Source organism: Podarcis vaucheri (genome assembly GCF_965113315.1).
Source record: "Podarcis vaucheri genome assembly, chromosome: 4".
NCBI lineage: Eukaryota > Metazoa > Chordata > Lepidosauria > Squamata > Lacertidae > Podarcis > Podarcis vaucheri.
The window spans coordinates 99,341,426-99,365,559 of record NC_138762.1 but is presented as its reverse complement, the minus strand read 5'-3'; the positions used below and the strand labels follow the sequence as shown (position 1 = coordinate 99,365,559).

Here is a 24,134-nt window from a genome sequence, read left to right as displayed (position 1 = left end):
ATGAATCATAGAATTGTAGAGTATTACAGGGATCGGCGTCTCTGCTTTCCGTTTCAAGCCTAGTTCTCAGCTAGGCTATTCTCAAGGCACAGTAAGCTAGATGCTGTAGGTACGTTTGCTGGGTTCTAGAACTCACCTTTACCAATTGACTACAAGAGCAGTAATTTTTTGTCTGATCATCATTGAGAGGCCTCGGCACTTCCGTGAAGTCACTCTAAGGGGGGAACTCTGGCTTCCCTTATTTCAGGCTCCCTGGTACAGAGAAAGTCATCACCTGTAGGGCGTTTTGAGATAGCTCTTTGTCTGTGCCAAATGGAAAAGGGAAGGAAGTTCTGAATTTGTGAAAGAATGATTGTGCCAGCAGTGCAGAGCTACCAGTCTGTTCTGACTAAAAAGCATTGCATGTGGATTGAGAATGCCAGGGGTGCCTGGCATAAACTCCGGTCTGATAAAAGCAGCCTAAATTCCAGCATTTCTTCATATATTTATTGCCTATAGCTTTTCTAAACGCAAGGCTCATTGATCCACTTTCCTTTGTTGGAACCGTTTTCTCAGTATGTCACAACAATGAAATAACACTGAAGTACCAGAATCATTTTAAAATGCTTCTTTTTATTTCCATGGTTGCACATTGGGTAATTAAATAATATTTCAACCAACTCATAAATGAGTATTTAAATCAGGCTCCTAAATAATTACAGTACATGGCATAAGAGAAGGGGTTTATTTAACTGTTAGCAAAGGATGCAGTGTAAATGTCACCATTGATCATTTTGTATGGGCAAATTAAGGTATTTTGGTGAAGTGCTCTTATAGAAAATACAGAGACGTCCCAAGACACTTGAAATTATGTCTCGGCTTCAGTACTTGCTGACTATATTGGCCCATTTCATGGTTGCTTCAAAGGAGTATTAAAAACAACAACAACAACAAACCAATGTAAGGTCGATTTACCATCGTTAGACATTCTTTTCCAAAATATAAATGAAGTTTTGGCAAATAATATTTATACAGAAAAATAGGTTTAGATCTTTCCAGATTCAATGTATTCTACAAAACTACTCTAAAATAAATAAAAAAATTATGTTCTTGTATACTTTTTTTTTAAACGCTAGTTCTTTCTTTACTATGAGTACAGATTAAAAGCAGGAGGCACTGAGACTAAACAAAGTGCAGTTGAGAATGGGCAGAAGGAAACCAGGTTTGGGTATCACATCACATTCAATCTCAGCTTAAAACAAACTGCAGTTTAATGTGAGATAGTGGGCGCTCCTCTTCCACTCCTACCACGTTGTGGATCAAACAATGAGTCGGCCTTGTTGTGTTGTCTGAACCTGGGCTCATTGTCATTGCTCTCCAAACCAGCCAAAATCTGTTTTTAGCTTACCACTGGTGGTTTGTTGGGGGAGAAATGAACCACAAACCTGGGTTTGAATGACGAGACAAGGCAGATTCTGGCCTATTTTGTCCACAGGGTGGCAGCAGTGGAAAAGCAGCACTGAAAACCTTCTTAGCAGCATGTGCTAGCAAACACACCATAATTTGCTTTAAACTATGGTTTAATGCATGGGTCGGCAAACTAAGGCCTGGGGGCCAGATCCGGCCCAATCGCCTTCTAAATCCGGCTCGCAGATGGTCTGGGAATCAGCATGTTTTTACATGAGTAGAATGTGTCCTTTTATTTAAAATGCATCTCTGGGTTATTTGTGAGGCATAGGAATTCATTCACCCTCCCCAATATAGTCTGGCCCCCCACAAGGTCTGAGGGACAGTGGACTGGCCCCCTGCTGAAAAAGTTTGCTGACTCCTGGTTTAATGTGATGTACACACTGGGCCAGTGATTTTGCTGTCCTAGAGACAGGTATCTTTGAATGCATTTGCGTGACTTCTGCTCTCCTAGGTAGCCCTTGCTGAAAAGGGCAGGGTTAGACTTCCTTTGTGGGTGAAAATGAGAAGTTCTTGTTGCTAGTTCTGCTGATGGGACGCGTTCTGGTAGAAATGGAAAACAGGATTAGGCTTGTGTTGCGGGCTGAAGATGGAAGCCAAAGCAGTAAAACGAGGCAAGCAACAAACAGTGGGACAAAGCCCTGTGTTTAGATGCCAAATGGCTGAAAGCAAGCATTAAAATGCGTATCGCTTTAAGGGTTAGAACATCGGGTTGAGGCTGGAATGAACACTATATGAAGACCAGCTGGGTGGCTGGAGCAGAGATAAAGGAGGAATCGGTTCTGGAGTGCAGGGCTGACATGAGGGCCGGCCCAAGACGTTTTGGCAGCTGAGGCCAGCTACAAAATGGCGCCCTGCCCGCCCATCAGGGAAGAAGGGGTGCGTGAAGTTCTACATTGGGAGCAAGGAGAGGAATAGCTCAGGAGAGCATGAGACTCTTAATCACGGTTGTGTGTTCGAGCCCCACGTTGGGCAAAAGATCCCTGAATTGCTCTGAGTTGGACTAGATGACCCATATGATCCCTTCCAACTCTACAATTCTACATTGGGAGTAAGGGGTGAGGGAGTGAATATCTATATTGGGAATGGGGGGGGGCGGGGAAGGGGGCAGGCTTGGAATCACATGGGGTTGGTTCAGAGCCCAAACACCCCAGAAGGCAGCCCTTGCCATTTCATCCTTAGGGATGGGAGACTAGCAGAGCCTTCAACTCGATGAGATGACTTCTACAGTGGCACTGGAGGCGGGAGCAGCTCAGGAGGGGTAGATCCTGCCCCCAAAGCATATGTAGCAGCAGAGGTTGGTGACAAATTCCGTGGAGGCTGGATCTTGCCTTGCCTCGCCTCAGGGTTGGGCCAGCTCTGGCTGGCACAGTAGTAGGGAGCAGGATTTTTAAAAGTTGCAAGTGAGAACGTGCCAGGGGTGAGTGGATTAATATATGTTGTTACTATAATAAAATTATAAATTACTTCAGAGCCAGAGGCTGTTGAAGCTGTGTAGACCAAAGCAAAATGGGGTGATGCAACAGACTCGGGAAACGATGCAGGTAAGATGAAAGCTTAGTCAGGGCTCCTGGAGGACATTTGGGGAGTGGTTTGTGTGGGCCTCATTCTAGCTGCTGCTGGTGGTTTCTCTGCCTGTGCAACCTCTGTGACTCATGCTCTTAAAGCTGTGATTCTCAAACCACTTAGTCCAGCCTAGCCCCATTGAGACAACACAGCTATTTTGGAGCCAGTGGATTGTGGTTTGACATAAATATTTTTAGAAATGTAGAAACAGAACAAACTTATATGTCAATACAGTGGAACTCTCTTTTTTAAAAAATAGGATCTCTCTTTTTCTCTTGGTTCAGGAGGAAATAAAGATAATGATGTTTGATCATTAATGAATAGAACAGAACATTGCAGTGATTCTAAGAAAATAACTGTTTAAACATAATGTCCGATAAAACGTTCTTTCTACAGTTTAAATATTTAAACAACATACATAAATTGCCATTTAGTATTGTCCAATAAACTATCAAATGTTTAAATGCGTTTTTTTTTAAAAAAAAAGAACCCAAACTACAGATGTAGGTAAACGGCCATATTCTCAACCTAGGTTAAACATCTGAGAAAATTTACAAGTAAAGATAAAAGAAATACATATTCCTCACAAATTAAAACTAATGCAAGATTACAAACACTATGTTTACCATCAGATTTTGGGTTCTTTGTCCCCTCCCCCCTTCTTTTAGGTGATCGAAGCTATCGTTTGAATATAAACAGATATTAGACATTTGAAAAGCAAGATTAACACTGAAAAATAATTTCATTAACAAAAAAATCAATTAGTGCTTCTGGTCTTTTTGAGTAGGCAGTGCCGCCAGAGCTAAGTAGCTTAGAATCAATCTGAAAAGTCTAAGTTAAAATACTGCAATCATTTATAATGTTCACATGGAAAAAAACCAGATGTTTCAAACAATTATACATATTTCCATAGAACAGCTTTTTTGTTTTATAAACAATAATTTAAAAACTATGTACTTGTCTGATATATGTGCAACATATAAAATGTGAAATGTGACATATTTGGTACAACAGTGTAGGAAACAAATCTTAAAAACAAACCTCCTACATTAATCAAATGTATATAATTACCTTGTAAATCAACACAGTTTTTAAAAAAGTAAACATTAAAATCTGTTTTGTCCATATATATGTATGTGTATATATAATATGTATATAGCTGTATTAAAGATATCTTCATAGTTCTGTGACATAAAATAAGCTTTTAAAGAAAAAAAGGTTAAAAGAACTAGTTTCTTTCTCTGTGCTGTAATCCGGTTACAACTTCTTAAACCTGATTTTAAAAATACGGCAACAGTAACAATGGATTAAACTGAAGCTCTCTCTACATTTTGTTCAGTATTCTCCTAGTCATCTAGATTAAAGTCACTTATTAGTTTTTTCAATGACTGTTTCAATTATTCCGTTTTGAGTTAAATTAGAATATCTTGCTATCTTTTCACCTATAGACCCATTTCTTTAATTGGGAAGAAGTTATTTCATAACAAGTTCTTATTTTTGGTAACCTGATTGCAAATCTGAAAGCTTAATCACTTGGTGTAAATTCAATTATAGACATCAGTGTCACATAGTTTCAAGTCTGATGTGGCAAAATTTAGGCACTTTTGCAAAGGCTTTATTTTAAAAAATATCCTCTCTCTTTGTAAAATAACATAGTCAAGACTTTGTTTGGGGTATGGAAACCATACTGTGCAAAGGTTTAATTTAGTTCTAGAATGCCACGATTCCAGTACAGCTTCTCCGCACCTGCCCAAAATCAGCTCGTGTGCATCTCCGCAATTTGTGCTTTGCTTTGGAGCTTTTGACGGGTGATGTTCAGGGATACAGGGTTCGGCTTTCACATCACCTCCTTTGCCTTGGCATCAACTGCCTAGTAGAGAAGTGAGCTTTTTAAGAGAGTACAAAGTGGTCAAAGGGTTAAAAGTTAAGTCTGCAGTTGGTGAAGATTGGCCAAGATCCAAAGGGTGACTGGGCTGGGCACCCGAGGGCTTGCACGTGCTTTGATCCCCCCCCCCCCCGCTTCCTCTGAGCAGGAGAACCCCCTTTGCCGTCTCACCTACAGCTTTGGGAACTCTCCATAATTTCCGAAGCAGTTTGCCCTGCGAAGTGGCCGGGGCCCTCGCCCACGTGGAGCTAGTTAGGTGGTTCTCTGGACCTTGGGCTTAGTGGCCAATGTAAATCATTTATTGCTAACATTGAAAGATTCATAAAGTTGTGAACCCTACAATAATATATGAATAGGACTACTTACATTAGCTATAATCATGGCGGTAAGACGATATTTCTAAGAAGTAAACGGTGCTGTATAAAACCTTTAAAAGTAAAATGTTACCCTTTTTTTAAGTCTTGAACCATCACAGCTGGCATCAGATAGTTAACTAGATTAGTTTGGAATATACTAAGCATACCATATTTAATATTCATTTTATGATATAGCAGCACTAGCTCTTTAGTGTTTTTGTGATTTGTCCAGACGAACAAACTCTTTACTCAGCATGCAGTTTGTGGCAATTCTATTGAAGAGACAGGGTAGTATGTACAGTAACAATGCTTTGCTGTCCTCATCGAGGCCTCTTGACATTCCATCCCATTCCTGTTGACTATTTCAGGATTATCTGTTAGAAGAAAAGAAAAAACAGCAACAACATGGTTGGGTGTGCTATTCAATTCTGATGAAGCGACTATTCCCCCCCCCCTTTGCTTTTATGTTGTCTCAGAATGAAGCACACAGATGATGCGCCTAATGTTCTTATGGACTAAACTTGCATAGTATGCGAGCCTTTTAAGAATAACGGTGCTCATTTGTTACAATGGTGTGTGTTCCCAATAATTTCCTGGACATGCGATACAGTCGTACCTCGGATCCCAAACGCCTTGCGAGTCAAACATTTTGGCTCCTGAACGCTGCAAACCCGGAAATGAGTGTTCCGGTTTGTGAACCTTCTTTGGAACCTGAACGTTGAACGCAACTTTCCGTTGGCTGCAGGAGCTTCCTGAAGCGAATTGGAAGCCGCGCTTTTGTTTCCGAACATTTTGGAAGTCGAACAGACTTCCAGAACGGATTCCGTTCGACTTCCGAGCTAGCACTGTATTCGGAAACTCACCCCTGTGCCCCCAGCTGTGCCCTGTGCCTTTGCCCTCTGTCTTGACAGATGTTGCTGAGAGCTGGGAATACTCTGGCTGCCATCTCTGAATGGCGCCACCCCAGCACCATGCTCAGCTGGGGTTCTCCTGTGCCACATCATTATTTCTTCCACAGGCACCTTCCCCTATGCCGGGGAAAAGTAGTCTCCAATTAGGGAATGTACTTCAAGCTTGCCTTTAGAACCAGAGACTAACCTGGAAAGGGAGATGTATCCATGAATATTTGCCCAATATGTCACCTAGGACGCAGCTATACAGCTGCAAATAAAACATTGTAAGAGTGTTTTAAGTGCAATATACAATGTGACACTAGATGGTAATGGTGAGCCTTATGAAAAATTCAATGTACAGTGAAACCTCGGTTGTCGAACGTAATCCGTTCCAGAAGACCATTCGGCTTTGGAAACGTTCGACAACCGAGGTGCACTGGGTGATCATCAAAGTGGATGGAGAAAGTTGAGAAACGCACCTCGGAAGCCGTTCGACTTACGAGGCGTGTTCGAAAATGGAAGCATTCGCTTCTGGGTTTACGGCGTTCAGGTTCTGAAATGTTCGGCTTCTGAGATGCTCAAAAACCGAGGTTCCACTGTATTTTTTTTTAAAGCTTAAAAAAACCCATTTTTAAAAAATGTGTGTGCAGATTCCACCCTAACCTGCTTAGTAGTAGTAAGAAACCAGAAATCCACAAATACTGAAAAGTAGTCTCCAATTGGGAAATGTACTTCAACCTTGCAAACAGACACTCTCAGACTGAATAAAAGGGAAAACGCCTCCAGGTAATTGGGCACGGAAGAATTGGTGACTTTTTTCTTTCAGGGTCGCAAATTATTAATTTAAGCACCGTAAGACTAATGAAATGGGCTAGTAATTTTTGTGGACTTATTTACAAGGCTGATTTATTATTAAACTCAACTGCTTGAAGCAGGAGCTGCTTGCCTGGTGGGGTGGAGCTGCAGCAATAGCCTTCAGGCAACAGTGTTGATGCCATTCAGCAACCGCTGAACGGGCATCTCAGCAGGAACGCTGCATTGGCTCTGCCAGTGCACCCACGCAGCCGCAACCATGCAGCTGCCCTTCTTGGAAAGAAGCAAAGATGCTGCTGCCAGGAGACTCTTGCCGCAGCTCTCACCCACCAGGTGAGCTGCTTGAAAGTAAATTTCTCTTGGTAGATCCTTGAGGCCTCAACTCCCAAATTCTAGCACAGGCTCCCACTTATGCAGAAGTTGCATTCTGGGCCTCTGCACGTGTCAGTGAAATGCACATTAAGTGGGGAAAACCCTGAAGAGTCCTAGCGACTTGCAAGGAGACACTACCTGGAACCTGAAGAGGATATCCTCTTTGAGCTCCGGGGAGGGCCTTCTTGCAAGCCGGAGGGGGAGCGGGGCTTTGGTGAGGCTGCTCAGCCTCCCTGCTTAGCAGCTGACATGTGGGGTAGCGCAGCAGCCACTTCCCCACACATCAGATGAGCATGTCAACAAAGCCCCACTGTCCCTCCAACTTACGAGGAGAGCCTCCCAGGGGACCAAAGAGGACGTCTTCTCTCTGGGGAGGGTTTTCATATGAACCAAGAGGATTCTCCAGGGATGTGTGCACGGTCGCGTGCAAGTGGGGAGCTGCCTGTACACAGTTTTCCAGTTAAAGTAGAAGATGTAAAATTTATATGCATGTGCACACCACAATTTAGCATGAGATGAACAAGTTGCAGCAAGCTTCAGGCTTGTGCACTGATTTCCCGGCATGGCCAGATATTCAGAAGCTTCTGCTTCCGCTTTTGATTAACCACAGCTTGCCATGTAGTTTGGACCCACAATTATAGTAAGCATTAACTATGGTTTGTTTGAACAAGCCAGTGACGTTAACTATGGTTTGAAGGTAAATATTATCATAGTTAATATTAAACCAGTTTGTCAGTCAGAATGACACAATTAGGATTCAGAAAAAGTGACAACTTCCAAATTACTTCTCCCTGATTCAACAGCATCTGGGGACCCAACGTTGAAGGAAACTGCCATGAGAAATGCAACCACTATGAAGATCTTAATTGGGGACACTTTAGGATGTTTCTGGTTGATTTTTAAAGTTCAATGTACAGTCGTACCTTGGAAGTTGAACGGAATCTGTTCCGGATGTCCATTCGACTTCCAAAACGTCCGAAAACCAAAGTTCGGCTTCTGATTGGATGCAGGAAGCTCCTGCAGCCAATTGGAAGCCCCATTGGACGTTCGGCTTCCAAAAGAACGTTCAAAAACTGGAACACTCGCTTCCAGGGTTCGATCATTCAAGAGCCAAAACGTTCGAGAACTAGGCTGTTCAAAAACCAAGGTACGACTGTTTAAGGTTTGAATCCTATATCATCACCTGAGGACTATGAGACACTACACCAGCATGGAGCCTACAGTTCCAAAATATGCAGCTGCTACATTTTTCTACATAACTTTCAGAACATATTTCTGATAAAAGGTGGCAGTCTTCATCAGAATGGTGGGTGTATTTCATGTTCTCAGGGCAAATGGATATATTCTGTATGATATACATGAACTATTAACTACAGTGAAATACTACCTCTGCCCTACAGTCTAAAACTAAAATGCTATAATACATTACTAAAAACTAATACGAAAAGCTAAAATACATTAGCTATTAGGAGGCTTTTTTCAGCTACATAAAGAATCAACACCTTTATCAATAAATAGTTGCTGGAGCCAGATATGAGAATATAAAAGACTAGTGAGAGACCAATCTTAAACCACAGGATGGACGATTCATAAAATAAGCAAATAATAATTTCAAGTTATTTTATCCAGCTTCCTGCAGATAGCTCTACAGAGTTTCATTTATTTATGGGAAACATATTTTTCAATCACAACACTATTCTAATAATATTAGAGTGAGAGTACAAGAATCTGAGGCCTTACACTAATCCACAGATGTTCCCTGCCATAGCTTCCTCCTTGCTGTAGCTGCTTCTATCATTTATTTATTCAAATATTATTTATTTTTAATTCTGTTTTGAAGACCAAGAAAAAGGCTCCCAGAGCATCTCACAAATCACTAAAAATTGACAGTCCCTGTCAGCAGCTTTACAATCTAAACAGACATGACGCAAAAGGGAAATGGATTGGGGGGAGGAATAAATGAACTTGGATTCAAGTTCATGGTTAAAAGTTGCTCTAATGACTAGCTGGGAATGAAGCAGGGCAGGAGAGGGGGCAACTCCCCACAACTCTTCCTTTCCTCTGCTGCAACTAGGGGGGCAATTTAATCACAGGAAGCTGGTATGAAGCCAGATCCAAACCCCATTCAGCAGTGGGGCTGCTGCTGGAAGAGGGGAAACAGGCCTTAAAAATAATGTTCTCTGCTGAGTTGCCCAGTCCTGTGGCCAAGAGGAACAGGCATAGGATCTGGCCTAAGTGCCGCCGCCATGCCCCTGGAACACCCATTTTGGGGAATTTGTAGCAGCCTCGGCTCAGCCCTAAAAGAGCCAGGATGACCACATTACACTGGCTGAGCTGGGGTTGGGGACTTAGCTCTGACTGCGTGGGGCGTCAACCAGCCAAGCCAGAGATCCACCGCATCCTAAACTGCTCACCCCAGCAGATCTTGCCATGGGATTGCATCCTTCCACTGCTGTTATGTTATGCCCCATACCTTTATTAAGAACAAATACCTTTGGGATTTGGCCGTGGTAGAGCAAGGGTGAGGTGCCGCTGTACTCTTCTGTATACTGCAGCACAAGCTAATGCTCACAACTCAATGCAACAAACATGACCTGCTTATCTCATTTAAATCAAAGGGCCAAAATAAATTAAAAAATGGTGATTCGGGGTCATTCCAGGACAGAGATGCTCTTTCCAAAGCTATATCTGGCCCAGTGAGATCTGTTTTGGGACTGCAAGCCATATTCTCTAATTCTTGGTCAACTTGAATGGACGGGACTCTCCAAATACATACATTTACAAATACACATAAATACATATATGTGCATATTTTTAAAATACTATCAATGAAAAACTGGCACATCCTTTGGGAATGACAATCTAGGCACCTCTTTCACAATCAACACTTCACCTCTACCGGAGGTTACCTGCCCAAGGATCAAAGTGCATTACCTTAAGGGTTCATTTGCAAGAGATTTTGAAATTTCAGTGTCACAAACTACTTTTCTGTGCCAGAGAATTTTTGCCTCTGGGAGAAGTACAGTGGTGCTTCGCAAGACGAAATTAATTCGTTCCGCAAGTTTTTTCTTCTTGCGAGTTTTTCGTCTTGCGAAGCACGGTTTCCCATAGGAATGCATTGAAAATCAATTAATGTGTTCCTAGGGAAACCGCCTTCAGACCAGGTCCGGGGACAGTCTGTCCCCCGACCTCTTCTGAAGGCTGGGGGGGGGGACAAGGGCTTTTCTTCCCACTGCCAGCCTTCAGAAGGCTGTTCTGAAGGCTGGCGGTGGGAAGAAAAGCCCTTCTTCCCACCTCCCGCCCCGCAAGCTCTGGGGACAGGAGGGCTTTGCTGCCGACTGCCAGCATTTTAAAAGCCCCTGCTGTCCGGGGGCGATTTTAAAATGCTGGCGGGTGGGAGCGAAGTCTCTGCTGTCCCGGGGAGATTTTAAAATGCTGGGGGTCGGCAGCGAAGGCTTCGCTCCCGCCCGCCAGCATTTTAAGATCGCCCGGGGCAGCGGAGAAGTCTCCGCTGTCCCGGGAAGGCAGGCGGGGGGGGGGAGCAAAGACTTTTGCCCCCCGCCGGCCTTCAGAAGAGGTCCAGGACCTCTTCTGAAGGCCGGCTGTGGGCGAAAGTCTTTGCTCCTGACCGCCAGCAATTTAAAACAGGTCCCCGGAGATTTCCCTATGGGCTTTCGTCTTGCAAAGCAAGCCCACAGGGAAATTCATCTTGCGAAGCGCCTCCAAAACAGAAAACCCTTTCGTCTTGCGGGTTTTCCGTCTTGCGAGGCATTCGTCTTGCGGGGTACCACTGTACCTGAATGCTATACCACTGTACAAGCATGCAAAACCCTTTTGGCTGCACAGGCCAGATCCTTAACAGGCCAAATTTGAAAGGGCTTAAATCCTGCTTGGGAAGGGGTTTGCATTGGAACCGCAGCTAAAAGGAAGGGGGAAACCCAAAGTTATAGCAAGGGGTTTCGTCCAGCTTAGCACTGGGTTTGGCCTCACAGCTTGCAAACGCAGGCAAGCATCAAAACAAGTTGGTCAGATCACTCAGGCTCTACTTCTATTTTACTAGAACCCCAAGTCCCACCAGTCAGAATTTGGTGCAACACAGCGACTTGTCCATGCGCATGTGAAATACATAGGGTGGGAGTCAATGCTAGTTCCGCTCACAGCTGACTCACTGAATTTAGTGGGCATGGCTAGCATAGGTTTATTAATTGCAGTGGGTTCACTCTCAGTTGGACTTTGTTGAATACAACCCATACATGTTCTCTTGAGGCAAAGAGTTCCCCTGAGCATGTGTTTAGCCAAGAAATTTGTTTTCAGGACTGGAACTGAGCTCATAGTCATAGTTAACTCCTGGTTTCCCCATCATTTTATTCATTTCAGCAGTGTACCGTATTTTTTGCTCTATAAGACTCACTTTTTCCTTCCTAAAAAGTAAGGGGAAATGTGTGTGCGTCTTATGGAGCGAATGCAGGCTGCGCAGCTATCCCAGAAGCCAGAACAGCAAGAGGGATTGCTGCTTTCACTGCGCAGCGATCCCTCTTGCTGTTCTGGCTTCTGAGATTCAGAATATTTCTTTCCTTGTTTTCCTCCTCCAAAAACTAGGTGCGTCTTGTGGTCTGGTGCGTCTTATAGAGCGAAAAATACGGTACTTAAGGAAAGAAATAAAGTGCACTTCTGTTGCTATTGTTAAACAATCAGAACACTTTATTGATCTACTGCAAATCTTGCAAAGATCCACCACTAGAGATCCTGATCTATAAAGAATGTGTCTGTTCCTCCTGCTGCTACAGTGTGTGGGTTTCCATGATTAAAAACACACACAACTGAAATATGGTGGCTGGCGGCGACTGGCGCAGTGGCCGCCTCCATCAGCTGAATACAATGAACAAGGCAGCTGCTCTACTAATTTAAATCAACTGGAGGAACAAGATGGTATAACTTAAATCAACTTAAGAAAAGGTATAGTTTGAAATGGTAGCAAATTCTGGTTTGGAAGCATATGCTGACTTATTCATCTAGCTATTATTTTTGATTGAATTGATAGAAAATAGAAGTGACATCTCCCCATTATCATACCACACAGCCAACTTCAATTTGTGTTTGCAAATGTCGATCTCATGATAAGGAAGCCGGCACTGCTTTTTATTTTTTATTTTGTTAGGTTGCAAAGTAGAGGAAGAGTAGGAGGTCCGTTGCTCTGGCTCTCCCAATGAATTTTAGATTCCACCTCTCGCCCAACTGTTTCCATCCCAAAAAGGTCTTATAAGAACTCTGAGACTTTAAGAGTAGGTTCCTGAGTCTGCTTGGGTTCCCTTTCCCCCTCAATTTCTTCTTCCATTGGTGCCATGCCTCTTAGATTAAGGCACAGACTGTCCTCCTTTTATTATTGATCTGTAAGCTGCTCTGGGAACATTTTTGGCAGAATAGCAGGGCAAAATACATTGCATTAAAATGTAATAAATATGTATTTATGCATTTACTGCAGTTCTCAAGCCCGGCAACCAAATTTCCTTCTCCCTTTCATAATTAGCACAAAAGGAGTGGGAATAGAGAACATTTTCGGGAGGAGCCATAACTCATAACAGTACTCTCATTCCTTATCCCAAGCAACTGATGTTCAGAGCCAATACTGGAGGTAGGGCGTAGTCATAATGACTAGAAGCCATTGATAGCCTTATCTTCTATGAATCTGTCCAATTCCCTTTTAAAGTGGACCAAGTTGGTGTCCCTCACTGCCTCGTGTTAGAACAAATCCCATAGTTCCAGCTATGCGTTCTATGAAGAAGTACTGCCTAAACTGAAAAGCCCCCAATGCTATAAGCTTTCATTACAGGGGAGCTGCTCCCGCCCACTGACCCCATTGCTTGCCCCTTTCTGAACATTCCCCAGCTTAACAGAGTCTTCCAAGTACAAAATATATCTGTATACTGGCAGTTTTACATGCCAAAGGTCCCAGGTTCCATCCTTAGAGTCTTTGCCCATGGAGGATGCTGTGCTGGCAAAGGAGAGCTGCTGGTGGTCACAACGGACAGACCTGAGCTAAATGAGCCAGTGGCCTGAAAAAGGCAGGTTCATCTGCTGATATTTCTCTTGCCACCAATGTAGGTGTTTTTAAGAAGTCTTGTGATGACAATCCTGGTACAGCTCAGAAATCCCTCCATAAATTAGTTTCATTTCCACCATTAGTTTCATTTTCAACATTAACCAGGAGAAAACGTCCAGATTTTGAAAGCAACAAATTGCTCCTCAAACGTTTTCTTGAATGTAAAATATGGTTTTTATTAAAGGTACTAAAACAGCTTTCTGTTGAATTGAGAGGATACTGTATTCCAAAAAGTTAATAGTTTGAGGAAAGAATTATTTTGACTTCCTGGTATACCCATCCGTCCCCATGTCCAACCAGAGTAATTCCTTCCCACCCTACATTTTGGAGCCATCAACTTTAGGCGTCCTTCTGGTGTAGTGCAATAAATGAACAAATATCACCTGCGCAGAAGTGGTGTGAATGGAAGGAAAAGAGTAGCGCAAGGTGCAGCGGTTGGCAAGAAGCTGCTCAGCTCATTGTTGCTACAGGTGGAATTGCCAAGTGGGACTGAGCAGCTGACATGCACAGATTTCAGGACACTGACTTGAAAACTGCATAGGATACAAATAGCACGATTGTGTGTGTGGCTAGCTCTTCTACCTTCTGCTTCAGATAATTCATGGCACTGACTACCAGCCTTACATTGCATCAAGGCTATTGGTCCATCGGGTCAGTAGGGTCATTGGCAGCAGCTCTCCACTCGAGGGTTTTGGGCGAGAGTCTTCCAGCAGAAGCTGGAGATGCCAGGGACTGAACTTGGGGACCTTCTGCTAAACATGTGATACATTGTGGAGTTATTGCTGTTTCCCTAATATTTAACATTTGGCATAGCAACCAAAGAGTTCAGAGTCTTCACCTGCATTACCACACTATAATCCTTTTCACGACCCTGTTAAGTGGGTCAGCAGTATTATCCCCCCAACTGCTGATTGGGGATTGATGGTCCTGATGAAAGTGCATGGTATTTATTGAGAGGTACCAATCGTTGCATGATCTTGCATCGACAAATGACAGAAATAAGAACGAATTTTGGCCACTTGTGAAAGGTTTTTGATTAGTCCTGAGATTTACAACTCACTATTTACTAATTTTCTAGACATTTATCGTAAGTGTGTGTGTTTTACTGTTATGGACTGTTGAGGGGACAGCCTTTGGGTAACAAGGTGTTTTATGGAGGATTTATAGTCTTTAGTTTTAATGTACAGCAATTCACATACTTGCCCAGAGTGGCATACACTGTGAGCATATACAGACAACAATTCTGCCACACATATTACCACATTGGCTGCTGATGTGTGGCAGTGTTGAGACAGATTGAAAGATACCATCGGCTGCTCTACATAGACTCGGTGATGTTTAGATGCACGCATACTGCTTTGCAGAGGGTGGCACTACATTACCCTCGGGATCCCTTCTAACTCTACAATTCTATATATAATTGTGATCTATTAAATCTCTCTTGAGTTTTGGAATTTATTTATTTATTTACTTTTTTTCTTAAGAGACTATGAAGATGCCTTTTCAGAGTTCATATATTAAATGCTGAATAGGTTGCAGTCTACAAGTTGCAGAAAACTGAAATGGAAATTACGTTTAGTGGCTGAAAGTGCTGTGAAGAGGATGCTAAGCACTGGTATTTGCAGGCAATAGAGCTTTCTTTTAATGAAATGGCTTTTTTAAGCAATCCTTTACATGTGAGTGGCATAGCAGGTAAATATGATGATAAAGTACATTCTAGAATCTAGATATCTTACAGAAACTCACAAGATTGCACTTACTGGAAACAATGCTATTTTTTCCCTGCAAGTTACATACAAAATTGAACTGAACAATTCTTATGTGTATGTGTTGCATTCTGGACAGTTTGCTCATCAAAGCCATCACTGTGTTCTTCAGAAGGCATTTTCATGCTCTAAGTTATAATCTTAACCCTTAACTCTCCACTACTGCTTGCTGAATGTATTTTTACATTTGCAAACTAAAAGAAGGATCCAAAGCAAACTCTGGAGTGAGACATTCCATCCCAAATTAGTGGGATTAAAAATCAGCCATGCTAGCACTCCCTTATTAGGATAGTTACACAAATTTTCCTATAACTTAAAACATGACCTGTACCTGAGAAAACTTTGATCAAAATACTGCTTCACTAACTTATTCCCACACCTGAAATTGAAGAATACAAATGAAGTCTCTGGCATTTCACGAAAGTTCACTTTCAGATAGGCAATGGTATTTCGCACTTCTTAAAGTAGTGCTATCACATATTGGAAGGCAAATGTTAACTTTGAATTTGTGGCTGTAGCTGATGCAAAGCACCTTTACCGAAAAACAACCTTCTTTGCAAAGTTCTGTTTGGAGACAAGTTTTAAGTGCTGGAAAGCAATGTGGCATGTGGAAAATTAAGAATAAAAAGGGCATGTGAAATATGTATTAATGAGTTTACTGACTGTGTGCTGCAAAACTATTGGACAGCCATGTAAAATGGCATCTTTAATAAGAAGGAAACAAAGAAGTCCTAAATCATTCTAGTAATGATGTATGGAAGTGAGAGCTGGACCATAAAGAAGGCTGATGGCTGAAGAAATGATGCTTTTGAATTATGGTGCTGGAGGAGACTCTTGAGAGTCCCATGGACTGCAAGAAGATCAAACCTCTCCATTCTGAAGGAAATCAGCCCTGAGTGCTCACTGGAAGGACAGATCCTGAAGCTCAGACTCCAATACTTTGGCCACCTCATAAGAAAAGACTCCCTGGAAAAGACCCTGATGTTGAGAAAGATGGAGGGCACAAGGAGAAGGGGACGGCAGAGGACGAGATGGTTGGACAGTGTTCTCAAAGCTACCAGCATGAGTTTGACCAAACTGCGGGAGGCCGTGGAAGGCAGGCGTGCCTGGCGTGCTCTGGTCCATGGGGTCACAAAGAGTCGGACATGACTAAATGACTAAACAACAACAACAATTGTTCTAGGCAGCCAAGTAGGTGGATGCCTTTTCTATTGCTGACAAAATCAACATCCTACAGAGAACAAAGCTTTTTACCTTTGGCTATGTATTGTGGACAATCTGTAGGGTGGGTTCTTCAAGCACAGGTTTATGTTGCATCTGATCAGGAGGAGGTGGGGGGCACAGAGCTAGGACATGGTGTCTGGTTTAGTCTGGCCTGCCTGTTGTGCTGCCTGCTTTCTGGCTCTGAATGCTAAAGTCCTCACCCCCGCCTCCAAAAACACTTCACAGCAGACCGCATTAGAGTGGCACAGTCTTCTGTAGCTTGGACTTGACTTGCGGCGCGCTGACCACAGTGCATGGCTACTGTTGCTCTGTACGAAATTGTTTTGATTTTAATAATGGTCTGCCAGCTTTTGCGACATGCTCCGGTCGGCTGCCGTAGTGCTAAGTGCTTTCCCATTAAGACATTTGTGGCTATGCATGTACTATTTATTTTAAACTGTGTTTAATGCTGCATTTTAAATGGTCGAATCCTGGCCTGAGTCCTTATAGTGAAGGGCTTGTAATAATAATAATAATAATTAATAATAATAATAATATTGGTAGCACGTTTCCAAGCAGTGTGCTCATAATGTGCCATACTATAACCTCCATGCCATTACGTTCCCAAGTATAGTCTAGGTCATCAAGGCTTGTGGCAGATATATGAACCAACCCCAGGCCCAGGTATGAAGAAGCAAGCATAAGCTTGCTCAAGATAGGAAAGTGTGTCAGAGGCAGCTTAGATATCAGGGCCAGGGCTTAAAGAAAGAGATAAATAGCTGTGCCTTTGAGATTGGTGCTAGTGGACTGGAGTAGTCTCTGAGTAAAAGGGCTAGTAAATAATACTAAATAATATTGTGTGTATGTGTATTATCTACCAGCATTTTAGATTGCTTTTACTCGTTTTTATATTTGGTTTACTGTTCGTTTTGTAAGTCACTTCGAGTCACTTTGTAAAAACAAAGCAACTAATGCAATCCAAATCTGGGTGTTCACTGCAGAAAGGTGCTTTAAAAAAAAAGAGCTTCAGGTGATATGAACAAATAAACTAAGCTCCAAGGAAAAGATGAGAGAGATCCCTTTGAGAGTACCACTATTTGACCTGGAGTGTGTGTGGGGGGTGTATTTCTTAATTCTCTCAAATATGGTGATCAATCAGATTCTGAGTGTAAGCAAAAAAGGCTGATTCATAATCCATATCCATGCATTAATGCATGTGTGAAACGGCTATCACAAATCAAACACTGCAATATAACTTTCCTGTCAATGCACACAGATTTCAGGGGTAAAATATGCTTTTAAAAGAGAACACTGTTCATAGTCAGTTGGTCAAATCAGCTGTGCATGTCTTTGCTTTGCTAAACAGCATGATTGCTCGTTTTGCTATAGGGGGTGGTGAAGTCTACTTTTTCCACTAAATGAAGTGTCTCCAAACACAAAAGAGAGAGAAGCACTAAATACAAAAGAGCAAAAAGAGAGGCAAGCTCTGGATAGTACAGAAAAATAGTGGGACGTTTAATAAAAGAGTAAGTTGCCCAAGATAGATTGGGAGTTTCTTATGTGCCTAAGGAATTTTTGTTCCTGTTTTGAAAACATTTAGGGAAGGCAGGGAGGTGAATATACCTTATACACATAGGTGAGCTCCACACCTCTGTGCTGTATGGAGTCAGTCTTAAACTGTTGCTTTCATCTATTCTCCTACTGCTTCCGCTTTCCCCTCTGCTCTATGCACTTGGCAGATTTGAAGGACCATGCACGAAGATAGCAATAATATGGGGCACACAGTACAGAGCTTTCCAAACTCTGTCACGACACATAGGTGTGTCGCTCCTTCTGGGGGATGGAAAACTGGTTTGCTAGCAAAACTGAATTACTGTATCGCAAAAGGATGCATGTCTAAAAAGTGTGCCAACAACATGAGAAATTTGGAAAGCTCTGGCATAGTGCCCGAAGGCTTGAGCAGACTTGCTCATTTAAGATCTTAGTTGAAATCTGGCCATTTTACCAAAAGCAAAAAAATAATAGTATTATGAGGCTTCCTAACATCTGCCACATCTGTTTTGGCTTAGACAAATTGTGCTTACACAGTTCTGAAGTTCACTATTAGCACTTAACTGATGCACACATTTTGCCCGTGAATGTGAATATACAAGCATGCATACAGATAAATTAGAGAAGCACAATTAGAACAGTAGAATGGTACCTCGGTTTAAGAACAGCCCTGTTTACGAACGATTCGGTTTACAAATTCTGCAAAACCGGAAGTAGTGTCCCAGTTTGCGAACTTTACCTTGGTCTAAGAACAGAATCTGAACGGTGGAAGGGCACCGGCGGTGGGAGGCCTCATTTGGGAAAGCATGCCTCGGTTTAAGAACCGTTTCGGTTTAAGAACGGACTTAAGTTCGTAAACCGAGGTACCACTGTAGATGTAAAATTCCTGGGGGGAAAGCGAGGCAGCACTCCCTGAGTAAGGTGGCAAGCCAGCTGCAGGTGTGCATGCAGGAAGCAGATTATATCGTCCTATTTTGGTCAGCCTTCACGCCTGGTCTTAGCACTGAAACAACCTTAGTTGCCCTGACCGATGAGAGAGACTGCAGTGTGACCCTGTTGGCTCTCTTTGTGGCATTCGACACTACTAACCATGCTGTCCTTCTGGAATGACTCAAGAGTGGAAGTGGAGAGCACTGCCCTTCTACTTGCAAGGCTGCAACCAGAAAGCAACACTACGTGACTCTGGCTTCTGAGCTGGGGGGGGCGGGGTCCTGCAAAGGTCTATTCTGTCTCCTTTGCTATCTGACACGCAGCTGTTGAAAGTTGTCATCAGGATTCGGAGCACAGTGTCACCAATATCCTGATGACACAAAGCACTCTCTCTCCCCATTCCATCCAAATCAGAAAGTTCTATGTTGAACCATTGCCCAGAAGCAGTGATGTGCTGGATTAAGGGCCAATAACCTGAGGCAGAAACCCGATAAGATGGAAGTGCAGTGCGTGGCTAGGTGCTGTTTCTAGGAACCTGCTCTAGAAGGAGCTTCTCGACCCTTGAAGGAGCAGGTTCATAGCTTGGGGGTACTCCTGGATTCCTGTCAATGGAGCCCCCGATTGATAGGAGAGCTTATGCCCAGCTTGGGCTTGTTTGGCAGCAGTGGCTGTTCTTGGACTTGGGATAGCCTGGCCTCAGTAGCCATCTCCACCTTGGGCCACTGCAATGTACTTTACATCAGGTTGCCCTTGAAGGAGGCATGGGAGCTTCAACTAGTGCAGAAAGTGGCTTTCAGGTTGGTGGAAGTACTGCACCGACTCTCTGTGAATTACAGGGGCCAATTCAAGGTGATGTACTGATGCGCACAGCTCTAAATGGCTTGGGATCCAAGGGTCTACACGATATCCCCCACAACACACACAAATCAACCATCTTGGGCTTTATGGTGGACAAGGGAGGCCCTGTTACTGGTGCTGCTACTGTTGTCTGGCTGCTGCTGACTTGACAACAGGGCCTTCTTGGTAGTTGTTCTCCGATGATGGAATACCCTTTCAGACATATGTCCCCTCCCTTATTAACATTTAGGCAGAACTTAAAAACATTTCTCTATACCCAGCAATTGATGGATACTTGATTCTATTTTTTAAAAATGAATTCCTTTTTCTGTTTTGTTGTTTGGTACCCAGGTGACTTTAGGAGGAAGGGCAGGAAAATAAATATAGATAGATAGATGATCGATAAATCCTCCAGCTGTTATTGCAGCTGACTTTGTCCTTTTGGAGTTTGTTTCAGCCTTAAGAAAAAGACTAGTTATTTATACTTACTGTGTGGAGAAAAGGTAGTTAGCATTTGAAAAATGATTTAACACATTACCCCACCCCACCCCCCGCAATTCCAAAAGTTAATTGGATCATTCCAATAGATCACCGCTAAAATGAATGTATATGAGTTGGGTTAATTACATAGTGTTAGAAACAAAAAACGAACAGTGCAACATTAGACATAGCTATACCATTATTTGCAATAAATGTTAACTCTAAATAAGTGCAACCTGTCCACAAATACTTGCTAAAGGACTACTTCAAAATAAAGTTTGATGGGTAAAAACATGAAGAAAAAAATTCTCCAGGAGAATTTTTTTTTTAATAAGTACCAGCACTCATTTAGAGTTTGGGATTTGTGAAAGAAAGCTTTAAAAGGAGCAAACCTGATTGGCTGTGGCTGTTGCGGCGAAGGGGACACTTGTTGCAGGAGTTGTTGCTGCAGAGACAGTGGCGGACGTAGCGCTGTGCATCATGGGTACTTTCAGGAGGGGAGCCATGGAAGCAATGAACAGGAGTGTGTAGCATTATGGCAATGGCAGTGGAATTTTGGCATGGTGAATATCAGAGCAGCAGCAGCAGCAGCAGCAAGCCATCATGGGTTAAACCGGCAGATGGCATGCAATCACAATGCAAAGCAAGAAAGCGTGGCAGAGAAATAAAACAAAAGGGAAAATAGCTTATTACAGGTACAATTTAAAGGAAGAATGTCACAGTTATCAACGATTCCCAGAAAAGAATTATTAATTTGTTGTTTTGGTATTTTTTATTTAATAATGCTTTCATGAAAATGGCCAGTTTGTCTATGGAAAAGCTGGCGTAGTTTCCCCCTAAAATAACAAAGGTATCCTAGTAGGGGGTTCTCTGTCAAAGTTTAAAAGCCAAGGATGATATCCAGTGAGGTCAGCCCCCAGACTTCCCCCTCCTACCCTCTTCTCTTCAGTGCCTGCCCCCCCCACAGTGCTCCCCAAATCTGCTCTGGAAGGTTATGGACCCTCAAGAGCAGATAGAGGGCACAGGGGGGTGGCAGGGAGTGGGGTCCCATCACATTCATTAGGCATCACCCCAAACCAGAACTACTGGTATTTGGAATTCATTTATTTTTTTAAAAAACAAACAAACCTAGTTTTCTAAAAAGCCCAATTGCCTGGCTCTGAAGGTGTTCCTGAGCAGGCAGCAGACACCTCTATCTGCAGAATGAAGGTTATTCCCCAGTTCCTGCCTAAGGCTGTTCCAGAAAAGTCCCTAACCCTCCAGAGGGTGTTTTCTGGAGGAATACAGGAGGGATGCATTAAGAACGAGAGTGCGGAAAAGCTCCATTCCCTCACATTTCTCAAACCCTCTGCCTAGCAAACTTTCCCGTCACTGTCCTAGAAATTACAATCCTAGAAACTTAATTTTGGGCCGATCTGCTCTCACCTTCTGCCTGCCTGCCCGCATGTGACAATGTTCTGACACCTGCTTCTTGTCATCTTTACCAAAACCTGCTCTTATACTGTGGTGCCTCGCAAGACGAAAAGAATTCGTTCCGCGAGTCTTTTCGTCTTGTGATGTTTTTCGTCTTGCAAAGCACGGTCCGTCGCAACTGCGCCTCTTCAAGCGGCTTTAAAAAAAAAGTGCAAGACGTTTTCGTCTTGCGAAGCAAGCCCGTAGGGAAATTCGTCTACTGAAGCAACGCAAAACCGAAAAACCCTTTCGTCTAGCGAGTTTTTCGTCTTGCGAGGCATTCGTCTTGCGGGGCACCACTGTATATGAGCAGCTGGTACTAAAATCCTTAGGCAAGCCTGTGATCATATTACTCTTTAACTACTGGATTCACATCCGTGTCCATTTTTGTCACCTCTTCCCACTTTGGAAAGAGAGAAGTCTTCCAAAATAAGTGCTCCTCCCGGATGTTATGACTACATCATTACTCTGTTTTAGGCTAAAAAACCCATGCACAATGGCGAGGAAGCCCCACAGAATATAATGGAACATATTACCCCTAACTGCATATAGGATGGTGGTTCCTGAAGTAACCCTCCGTCATTTTCTATTGCCACCTCTGACCCCCAATATCTGGTTCAGGAGCAATACAGGTCATGTGGGTCTTGCTCAACTTCTGTTCCCATCAGTTTTCTCCTGCAGCCTTTTCTGCTTTATTGGCCGAGGGAGCCGGCGTACAGCTTCCGGGTCATGTGGCCAGCATGACTAAGCCGCTTCTGGTGAACCAGAGCAGTGCACGGAAACACCGTTTACTTTCCCGCCGGAGTAGTACCTATTTATCTACTTGCACTTTGATGTGCTTTCGAACTGCTAGGTTGGCAGGAGCAGGGACCGGGAGCTCACCCTGTCGCGGGGATTCGAACTGCCGACCTTCTGATTGGCAAGTCCTAGGCTCAGTGGTTTAACCCACAGCGCCACCCGTGTCCCAATATTTCTTTAGGGTACTGCAAAAATGCACGCACAATGTGCAAAGTCTTACTTTCCGGGGCTTCCTAACACACTCCCTCACCTATTTCTACTTCAGGTCCTGGCAGGGTCCTCTAGCCATAGCTGTCAACGTTTTCCTTTTTTAAAGGGAAATTCCCTTATTCCGAATAGGATTCCTCGCAAGAAAAGGGGAAAGTTGACAGCTATGCCTCTAGCTGCCTTATTCTCTCACTCCTCAAACATTCTTCACCTCTTCTCTTTTAAGTCCTTCGAAACACCTTACTTGCACTTAACTACATCCTTCCATCCATCTATATAAAGTCAGGGTTTGGATGATTTAATCTTATTATAGAGACACGCATTTTAGCTACATGAAAGATGCAGCCCTGCAAGCCACTAGCGCCATATGCATGGACAGCTGCTTATGCAGAAAACTGGCAATCACTGGCCATAGATTGATATCAAACTTGAGGTTTAGCAAACGGAATCAGTTTATACTATCACACCGAAATAGGGGCACAACCTGCTTTATTTCCTTCTGAAATGGGAAAGGTACAATTATGAAAATGAAATAAACTTAATTCTGGTTTCTTATGTTCTTATATCAAGCTTACATGTTTTGTCTTTTGAAAAGACAAGCGATACTCATTCAATCCTTTAAATGTATCCTTTTGCTTTTTATGACCCTCGGACGAAATCAGATTTATTTCACTGTCTGTAACCATTTTCTGAGGGAGCTATTCTACACGAGGAGCTGGCATAAAGAAAGCTGGTGCGAGTTAAGCTGTTCAGCAGCTAAGCCAACCTTACCTGGGCAAAGGGGAAACAGGCCTTTAGAATGGGGTTTCAGATACACCACATTTTTTGTTAACTTAATTTATGCTGGGTTGTCCAGTCCCATGACTGAGCTGAACAGGGCTTAGGATTCAGTGAAATTGCCACCTCCCTGTTCCTGCCCCCAAAACCCCTCTTGTTCAAAGCTTTCACCAGCTTCAGATCCAGCTGTGACCTGGATGAGTCAAGGATGAGGGAATTAGGCTGACACAGTTCAGCTGGAGATCCACTGGATCCCAACCCACTCATCCTGGCAGATCTTGCTATAAGATTTAGCTAGTATATTATTTGATCCTGAGGAGGAAAGCAGTTTATTATGGTAATTTCTTTTGGGTCAGTTTTATAGATAAATTGATCTCTTATCATAGCACATAGCAGAAGTTTGATTGCAAATGAGTAGTTCAAAGACAACAGACATAATGGATATTCAGTATTAATTTGGGGAAAGTCTGCTGGGCAAACTCTAATTTTATTTTTTTTAAACCAGAAAGTGAAAACTTTTCAAATGTTTCAACTCTTAAGTCAGATATATTTTCAATCAAAGGAAAATATTCTTTAGGTCTAAATACTTTTCTCTACTTTTTATTGCAAGTATTAAAATTAGGATTTCTGGGAAACACTGATAAAACTTTCTCACAACACAGCAAAAAGAAGAAACAGGCACACCACTATGAAACTTTAGAA

At 42.9% G+C, this 24,134-nt stretch overlaps 1 protein-coding gene across 14 annotated transcripts in view; it reads right to left on the bottom strand.

Moving 5' to 3' along the window:
* Positions 1-592: 592 nt before the first annotated feature.
* The window catches only part of MBNL2 (muscleblind like splicing regulator 2), an 87,769-nt gene continuing 64,227 nt past the window's right edge, over positions 593-24,134 (bottom strand). For 10 of the 14 annotated variants that reach the window (XM_082218782.1, XM_082218783.1, XM_082218778.1 and 7 more), the window contains 2 exons: positions 20,591-20,685; positions 593-5,627 (listed from right to left, as the gene is read on the bottom strand). In XM_082218782.1, the coding sequence (XP_082074908.1) occupies positions 5,613-5,627; positions 20,591-20,685 (110 nt within the window). In that variant the 3' untranslated portion in view covers positions 593-5,612. The remainder of the gene's footprint in view (positions 5,628-20,590; positions 20,686-24,134) is intronic. The other 4 variants (XM_082218786.1, XM_082218789.1, XM_082218779.1 and 1 more) reach the window with 1 other exon arrangement.